Raw genomic sequence first — 10,000 nt, 5'->3', positions numbered from 1 at the left:
CTGAGAGTTTTTGTGTAGGTGTACTTTGGCCGTGTTTGCGTGCGTTGAGTGCGCGTGTGTGTGGACGATCTGAGTCACCCCTGGGAGTGTACAAATCCGTTTTCTAAGGAACGTAAACTGGTGCGTACCGGTATAGAAGCGTTTTGTGTGTGTGTGTGTGTGTGTGTGTGTGTGTGTGTGTGTGTGGTGGGGGCAGGTGTGCGTGTTACCTGTGTGTACGCAGGTGTTCAGGCAAATGAGTGACAGTGCAGGTGTTGCTATTGATGCTGGTTGGTAATACTGAGTGTGTGTGTGTGTGTGTGTGTGTGTGTGTGTGTGTGTGTGTGTGTGTGTGTGTGTGTGTGTGTGTGTGTGTGTGTAAAGGTGTGTGCGTATATGTATCTGCGTGAGACCAACTGTGTGACCTCCTGAGTGTGTATGTCCCAAAACTTCCTTACACACACACACACACACACACACACACACACACACAAAATCACCTGTATTGTGTTACCTGGATGTTGCGTTCAGAACCCTAAGATTTTTTCCTTCTTTCCTTCCATCCATCCACTCATTCATTCATTCTTACCTCCCTCCCTCCATCCATCCATTCATTCTTCCTTCCCTCCCTCCCTCCTTTCCTCCATCCATTCTTCCTTCCCTCCCTCCTTTCCTCCATCCATTCATTCTTCCATCCCTCCCTCCTTTCCTCCATCCATTCATTCTTCCATGCCCTCCACCCTTCCTCCAACCATCTATCCATTCTGTCTTTCTTTCTTCCTTACAGTACTTCCATCGATCCATTCTAACTTTTATTGTACCTTGACTACGGATATAGCTTACACCGCTATTTTTAGTCTCTCTCTCTCTCTCTCTCTCTCTCTCTCTCTCTCTCTCTCTCTCTCTCTCTCTCTCTCTCTCTCCACTGCGTACAGGAAATACACGTGTTTTCCGTCCATTACCGCAACCACTTCACCTCCACGACGCCTTTTTTTTTTTTATTCTTTCCACCTCCAGACGATTTTATCTGAGCTGCAGGGGTGGGTTGTGGCGCTTCTCAACCCCTTCAGTACGAGGTGCCTCCTGAGTTCAGTAAAATCGTCGGAAAATGGGGGAAATAAAAAAAAAAAAAACGGAATAAACTGAAAAATGAACTGAAAAGATGACGTGAGTGAAAGGTGGAGAAATCCCCCGTTACCTGGATGTCCTGTTTACCTATCTATCTATCTATCTATCTATCTGTCTATCTATCTATTTATCCATGTATTATTTACGATCAGGTTGCATTCAGCTTTAAAAAAAAACTCGTGGTGAAGAGGCCCAGATCTGTCCAATTACTTCGCTAGATGAATGTTGCGTGACGTTCGTTTTTTTCTTTTTCTTTTTATTTACGTGTCTTGACTCAGGACAATATATATATATTTTTTTTAGTCCACCTCACGTCACTGCGTACAGGAAGACAACGTGTTTCCTGTCAAGGATCACCTTCACCATTTTCTTTATTTTCTTAGATAAACAGACAGATAGACTGACTGTTATAAACCCCTCCAGCAGGAAAAAAAAAATGTCAGGCTTAATAAAATCGTTAAAACAATGGTAAAAAATAAATAATAATAAAAATAAAAGAGTATGTAGCTGAGATTGGCTCACGCTAGACAGATCCTTTACGAGCGTGACTAGACTAGGCAAGTAAGATGGGTGACAAAAACGTAATCCCAGTACGATAGAGAAGTTAGCCAGGCATTAGCTACCAGGACGTTTGTACCACCACCACTACCTCCACTACTACTACTACTACAACCACTGCTACTTCTGTTGCTACTACTACTACTACTACTACTACCAGGTACCTTCAGAGGGTTTCATTCATTTCAGGGGAGCATCTTGTACTAAAAATGATAACCCTTCACCAAACCACTCCCCTATCTCTCCTTCACACCGCCTGTCACCTTAACCTCCTGTCGCTGTTATTGTCGGTGGAGAATCTTTTAATCGCTTCCTGTCATAAGTGGCTTGGGGAATTTCCAGACAGGGATTTCCTAACACTTCTCCTGTATCGATTTATTCCACAAACTATACCTCACTATCCCTCTGCGGTCAACGATGCAAAGTCATATATTAAATGCAAAGGCAAAAGCTAAGATATAATAATGCTGAATAAATCGATTAGAAACTGGTCCTACGAAGGCTCCGATGCCACTCAGAACACATAGCTAAGACTGAAGCTATATGAAACTCACTACGTCATTCACATTTCGAGCACGCAGCAGAGGGTAAAAACTCGGATCACGTTTCACCTCATCAACTTCTCCTCTGCTGGTATTACGAAACTGAGAGAACGTGTACGGTACCTGTATTTATTATTTACTTATTTACTTTTCTCTGCCCACAGTTGATTCTCTTTATGATGCTTGGGAGGGGAGGGGGGGAAGAATGGAATGGCCTTATTGTACAGCAGACGCAGTGTAATAATAGACAAACTTTTCCACCCTCCTGTACAACACTTTACCTATAAACATAATGCCACCTTGTGTACCGGCGTCTGGTAATTCCTAATAGTTACAAATTATACGTTGAATCGACAGCATGTTATCTATGCGAGTAACCAACTTGAAAAATATAAGATTATTAATTTTGATATATAAGTACAGTAAGGAATGGTTGGTCAAAAATATAAGGTTATTAATTTTGATACATAAATACAGTAAGGTTATGGTAGGTCAAAAAATGTAAGCTTTTTTTTTTATATATAAGTGCAGTAAGGTGTGTCAAAAAAAAAATGTAAGGTTATTAATTTGCATATATAAGTAAAGTAGGATTTAGGTCACAAAACTTTTCGTGTTTCAAACTGTAAATAACAAGGTGAGTTGCGATACCTTTTGTGGTGAGTAAACATCTAACTGTTCAAAGATCTAGGGTGCATTTGCTCTAACGTGATAATCCCTAAACCATTTCAGCTCAATCCATGGTCAAGTGAAGAGTGGCTCTGACTAGTAACCAAGGAGACTTATTCCAAACCTATTTCAGTTTAGTCTACGGCCAAGTGTAATCAGACTGGATGGTGATTTGACTAGTAACCAAGAAGACTTATTCCAAACCTATTTCAGTTTAGTCTGCGGCCAAGTGTAATCAGACTGGATGGTGATTTGAATAGTAACCAAGAAGACTTATTCCAAACCTATTTCAGTTGAGTCTACGGCCAAGTGTAATCAGACTGGACGGTGGCTTTGACTAGTAACCAAGGAGACTTATTCCCACTTCAGCTCAGTCTACGGCAAAGTGTAGCCAGGCTGGATGGTGGATTTGACTAGTAACCAAGGAGACTTATTCTTACCTCAATTAAGACTCCTCGAAATTAAATACAACCATGGCTTTACTCAAATTGTAGGAAAGTCCCAGTTCCGTCAAATGAAAAACAAATCGATTAAAGTACGATAAAAAGAACTCTGATGGTACACGGATGCTGCACCTCTATTCCAATCCAACCCAGGACAAAAATGAAATGGAAAAAATAGCCTAAATGAAATAAATGCATGAGTCTTCGTTATGAGGTAGGTATGAATCTCCTTGGTTACTAGTCAAATTTATACCTCCTAATCTGACTACACCTGGCCATTTAGCAGAAGGAGGGTAGGGGTCACTGTCAGAGGAGATTAAACAGAATATAGTTATGGGACGGGCAAGAGACCAAATCCACACCAATTCAGGGATAAATGAGGAGGAAATGAACGTGACCTTGACAGCAGGTAATGGGATGACGAACATGAAGGGCAGCACCGGAAATAGTCTCCCGTGATGATAGTTATTGTTAGTTACGGAGATGTTGGGGAAGTCGTTACCTCTGCGAATACCTTTATGAAATTACCCACATCCTCCTGTAGCGTACCTGTAGTGTACCTGTATTCTCGTCCTGTTGGGAATTGTACCGTAACGCATCTTCCTCGGTGAATTACTCTGTTATACCTGAACATCTTTTCTGTGTTACTGGCCACGAGGATATTACGGCTGGAAATTTTTCGTGGCGTCAGTGAATAATAATATAAAATAACCGACATCCTAGAACTGACTTGGTAGGAATCTCGTTACACATCTTCCTCGGCGATTTATTTTATTACACCTCAGCATACTCTTCTTGTTACTCGTGCACACAAAATCGATATTAACCCTTTCAGCTCCAGGACCCTCTTTTCCATCTTATTAGCCTATCACTCCAAGTCTCTCAGTCTAGGTAAAGATGTCCGATAATAATAATGATAATAATAATAATAATAATAATAAACGCGCCATTTTCAGAAAGGCATTAAAAACAAAGCATAGCAGATAAAGGTATAATGGGGAAAATCAATAGCAAAGAATAACGTACTAAGATGTCAAAAAAACAAATCGCTAAGGAAGAGGCGTTAAGAAGAATCCCATGAAGAGCTCCCACATATACCTTCTCCCCAGATAACACAAGGATTTTTTGTTGTTTTTTCTTTCTTTTTTCTTTTTTTTTCAGGAAGTCACACGGGAAACTGCCTGCAAATGACACCCGCCGCATCTTCAAGGTTGCACAGGATGCCGCGGTCAATAGTCCTTTTACATGTGCGTGTGGGGAGGCGGGGGAGGTGATGGAGCGAGACGCCTTCATGTGGTGGCGCTGATATGACCGGGTGGTGGAGCTACGCTGTGAGATAAACGCCCCTCAGATCCCTCCCTATCACCCGAAAGGAAAATGGTGGTACTACTACTACACTACTATTACTACTACTACTATACTACTCCCACCATCATCATCATTACTCCTACGACTACCACTGCTACTGTCATTACTACTACCACCACCACCACCACTACTACTACCGCACCACTACCACCACTACTACTACTACTATTACACGTCCAGGTAAGTATTCACTGACACTCAAGCTCCTATATTCACTCAGCAAAATATCCTCACTAAACAAACATCAATGACGTCAATAGTCAAAGAAATTACCGGGCATATATCAGTCAATGAAGTGTGCATACTTGGTTACTATTACTGGAAAGAGAGAGAGAGAGAGAGAGAGAGAGAGAGAGAGTTACCCCGACTTGCACCTTCATCACAAGACCAAATAATGATGAAAATAATAATAATACCGGTAATAATAATAATAATAATAATAATAATAATAAACCCTCCATTAAAACCTCTAGTACAATCCCAGACTCTACTCTTGATACTGCTAGACGATTTTATGAGGCGTAAAATCTTTCTCGTACTCAAAGGAATAAGAACAGCCGGGATTCCCCTCCAAATCTATGTTTATCCAGGGATTTTAAAGACCACAATAACATTAAATCCTGCTGTGGGTTTAAATGCCAAAGGTAAATCCCACAATCCCTTCAAATTTCCCTATAAAAGGTTTAAATCCCATCCCCTATATGTTCGTCTATATCCCATCCAACTTTCTCACTGGGTTCACTCCTTACCTGTACATACAATACATCGGGGGGTCTCTCTCTCTCTCTCTCTCTCTCTCTCTCTCTCTCTCTCTCTCTCACACACACACACACACACACACACACACACACACGACACTCCAGCCCACCCTCCCACAAAGAACACGTGTTTATTGCTGTTCAAATCCTGTATAGGGTACAAGTAAACACACACACACACACACACACACACACACACACACACACACACACACACACACACACACACACACACACACACACACAAGGCCAAACAAGCCTGCTTCCACCCTGGCCAGGCACACTTCACAAGCACTGGGCAAAAACTTGTTGGCAGAGGGAAGGGTGGTGAAGTGTGGGAGAGAGAGAGAGAGAGAGAGACTAATAACTAAGGGTCAGAGTAATTTATCAAGTAAATTATCGTCTTATAGGAAAGTTCCTCTGTTACATTAAGGTACAAAAAAAAAAGGGGGGGAAGCCTCCTAAGCCCAAGAGAACAAAGAAAGAACCAAAGAATGAGTCTACAGTCCCCCTCCCCCCCCAAAAAAGTTCAACATTTCTGGATACCGTTTTTAATTCTGCTATAGAGGCGAGACTGAGATGATCTGGACATGTACGGAGGAGGGATGAGGTGTATGTCGGGAGGAGGATGCTGGAAATGGAGTTACCAGGCAGGAGAAAGAAAGGCCAGAGAGAAGGTTTATGGCCGTAGTGAAGGAGAACATGCGGGTGGTAGGTGTACGAGAAGATGATGTTTTAATCTGCCGAGGTCATTGTACTGGGGGGTCAAAAGACTAGAGGTCATAGGCAGAGAGAAAGCGACTGAGGATGACAAATAAAATGAGGGCATGAACGTAATCTTAAGAATCTTATACACAGGTGTTTTAGTCTAAGATTTTGTACCGTACTGTAGCAGATTTAGGATTCAGTGGATTTATAAAGGAAGGTTAGATGATGATGATAATTAGTAGTTGTAGTAGTAGGTTTTAGATGATGATGATGATGATGATTATTAATGAGGCGATTATTATTTTAATTGTTATTATTATTAATGAGAACAGCACTCGTCACTATACCTTTATTTTTATCTATTATTTTTATCTATTAATCTACCAATCATTCCACCTCTGTACTTTGCGAAACGAAGAAATAATATATACTACAAAAAACTCGTGGATCTCTTTCTCAGCAAAACTTAACGAAAATTTTAAAAAGTAACAAAATAGCTTACGAAGGATGCTTTACAAGTTTACATATCTTACGAAGAATCCTACAAGCACGAAATGAACTTACGAATTTTCTTAGCAATATACAAATCTTACAAAATCTACATGGCAGTTACGTGGAATCTTTACGTTTATAAATCTTGACAAATCTAAAATAACAGTTAACGAACAACTTACGAATATAGAGTTGACAGGAATTACGACAAATTACCACTCACCAGTTACTTACAATTAGTTTTTAGTGTCAGATTACTACGAACACTTAACTTCACGAATAACTTAACGCAAACTTAACGAATCTTAACGAACAATTCTGACTGATTTTACAGTTTACCGACACTCCCTTTTGAATTATGATTTTTTTTTAGATGTATCAGGATTTAAACTCTAAGTACTGACGGATCAAACTTCCACTAAACACTAACTTACGCAAATCTTACGTCAAACGCACGAATATGCAACGAGATTACAGTCTACCATCTTAACCGCAGTGCAGTTTAACCGTAGGAACCGTAACTTAACAGTACAGCGATAAAATTTACAGATCAAGCTAAGCGTATACACAGCATCGTTGAACTGAGGTCGGTAACCCAGCCGTGCAGTAACCTAGCCACGTAGCAACATTCAGTCGGTAACTTAACGGAGATGCAAGAATTCAGGCACTGTTTTAGCCGTAAACCGACGAATGTGTTATATCTGAGACTTGGAGATAAGGACAGAGAGGCGGTTAAAGCCGAATTGGTAGCACAGTGGATGATTGTCTACCTGGCACTACCAAATATCGCTAGGAAATACCCCAGCTCTCGCACCTACCTCCTGTTCCCTGAAGGTGTTGTTGTGCAAGTCATCCAAAGTTGGTCTGCCTGAACCGTCTACGATAGAGTCCAGATTTCTGTAGTGTGACTCCTTCGGCAGCGCCTCCCTCGTGAGGTAATGGCGCAGGGACTTTTGATACCTCGTCTCGTACACACTGTTGGAGTGGGTGGTCGGGGAGAGGTGGCTCTCATCCCCCGAGTCCATCCCCGAGGCCACCTGGATGCGAGAGGTGGAATCCAGCTCGATCGTATCGTCCCCGCTCATCTTGACGACTGACTGCCCGACTCGCCTGCACCCCCGTATATAAAACCTTCGCCCCGCTACTGTGTACTACTCCCATTTTCATTATTTATTCCTTTATTCTTTCCGTTTTTCTACAGTTTGTTATTTCATCCTTAATTATCCTTCGCATATAAGCATTCAAAGTATCCATACATAGTCGTATTAAGTTGTATAAAATATATTACTCGAATTTACGAATATTTACATAACTGGCAACGTTCTAAGATAAATGCCGGTGAATAAGCAATATTTACACATAATCGCGAGGTGTACTAAATGAACTTCATCCTAATAAGCTTACTCTTGCTTTATTTCAAGTATGGGAATGGGAAAAATGGTAAAATAAATCATACTTTCATCAATATTTTAATAACACACTGCCGGCATCAGTGAGGAGCGAGAGTTGCCATCGGTCACGTCTCAGATTAATTTCTCTCCCAAGTCTCCCACGCGCTCTCACTACACATTCACTAACTTTTAAGATCAAAACTCTTGCCGTAACTTATGATTCATTATCCCAGGAAAGACAAAGAAACGGGAGCGCAGATTCTCAGATTTTCTATTCCTTTCTGAAAAAGTAAATCACGGTTATGGCAAGGATGTGATTGTTTGTGAATATCTCGGCTCAAAGGCGGGAATACGCCGACAAAATTACGTGGGAAATCCTCAGGAAACTGAAAGAGATACGACTGTGAAGCCTAGATATTTCGGTAGATAAGGACAGAAATTCCTTTGCTGGGAGTTGTAAGGTATAATAGGCAGAATAAATCGCCGAAAATGAAGTGTTACGAAATCTCCCAAAACAAAGGATGCTGCAATGTATATTTTTTTGCACTGAAGCTCCTATGACACTCTCAGTTGAGGAAAATCGTCTGACGTCACTAGGAAAATGAGGTAGGTAGGAAAAGTGACGCTACGGTGGTGTTCAAATATTTATGGCACACTGCTGTCTTGAATCCGTGTGACCAAGGTGACTGATGATTAGGCTAGGCGTCTTATTTTCCCTCTCTCTCTCTCTCTCTCTCTCTCTCTCTCTCTCTCTCTCTCGATTCCAAGGTGATGACAAGTATTTTTCCCTTGTTCCAGAGAAGCAATTTCGTTTCTTTTCCTTCATTCAATATATATATAGTCAACATCAACATCTTCACCATCATCATCAGCAGCATGATTATTATAATTATCATCATTATTATTATTGTAATCATTTTTTTTATTATTAGCCCTGTACCAGTCTATTTCATATTCGTTTATTCATGCTACCTTTTGAGAGAGAGAGAGAGAGAGATTAAACTCTACGGATTTAATTTGCCAGATTGCACACTGAACAGTTTAATCCTATGATTTATTATTATTATTATTATTATTATTATTATTATTATTATTTTACTACTACTACTACTATTACTACTACTATTCACCTGATAATTTTTTTTGTTCTATATGGGTTTGCTGTGTCTTTAGTCAATGTAAAATTTTCCATAGACAGACAGACAGATAAGTAGACGGAGAGATAGACAGACAGATAGATAGATAGATAGATAGATACAGCAGGATACAGAGCAGGATGGAAAATAAAACATGAGACGTGGTACTGTGACGTCCGCAACTGACATTATACAGGAGAGTACTACGTGTGTGTGTGTGTGTGTGTGTGTGTGAGAGAGAGAGAGAGAGAGAGTGTGTGTGTGTGTGTGTGTGTGTGTGTGTGTGTGTGTGTGTGTGGTCACTCAACCCCCAACTTAGCCAAAACAGCGAGCCTTTTCACCTGTCTTAATTTCTTAGCAAAATAAAGCAGTTTACCTGTACCCGGCTAATTACCTTCTATCCTACCTGTCCGATACCTGCCCGATAACAGAGTACATCGGGAAAGGTCACAACTCTGCCACCGATTTGCGTAACGTAGGGGGGGCAGCATCGGCGTTACGTAACACATTTATCTGCGCGGTTTATCTTGAGAAATATGTGCGTGCCTGTTATCAGTTATCAGGGCTAGAGATGGTCCTGTTAACAGCTGGGAAGACCAACAGAGAGAGAGATGGGGGTTATCAGGAGGGGTTCTCTCTCTCTCTCTCTCTCTATCTATCTATCTATCTATCTATCTATCTCTGTGTTCTCTCTCTCTCTCTATCTATCTATCTATCTACCTATCTCTATGTTCTCTCTCTCTCACTCTCTCTCTCTCCCTGGGGGCGAGGGGTGGGGGCGGGGGGGTCCTCATGGCTGCATAGATAAACAGCTCAGTAATCACATAATAA

At 41.1% G+C, this 10,000-nt stretch overlaps 1 protein-coding gene across 5 annotated transcripts in view; it reads right to left on the bottom strand.

Annotated features, from left to right (window-relative positions):
* Ncc69 (sodium chloride cotransporter 69) overlaps positions 1-7,727 on the bottom strand; it is a 151,001-nt gene extending 143,274 nt beyond the window's left edge. For all 5 annotated transcript variants that reach the window (XM_080283990.1, XM_080283996.1, XM_080283993.1 and 2 more), the window contains exon 1: positions 7,461-7,727. In XM_080283990.1, the coding sequence (XP_080140116.1) occupies positions 7,461-7,727 (267 nt within the window). The remainder of the gene's footprint in view (positions 1-7,460) is intronic.
* Positions 7,728-10,000: the final 2,273 nt, after the last annotated feature.

Source organism: Coenobita brevimanus, chromosome 13 (assembly GCF_032717465.1).
Source record: "Coenobita brevimanus isolate Jiangsu-jjx chromosome 13, ASM3271746v2, whole genome shotgun sequence".
NCBI lineage: Eukaryota > Metazoa > Arthropoda > Malacostraca > Decapoda > Coenobitidae > Coenobita > Coenobita brevimanus.
Note: the sequence above shows the minus strand (reverse complement) of the source record. Positions and strands in the feature narration are given on the sequence as shown.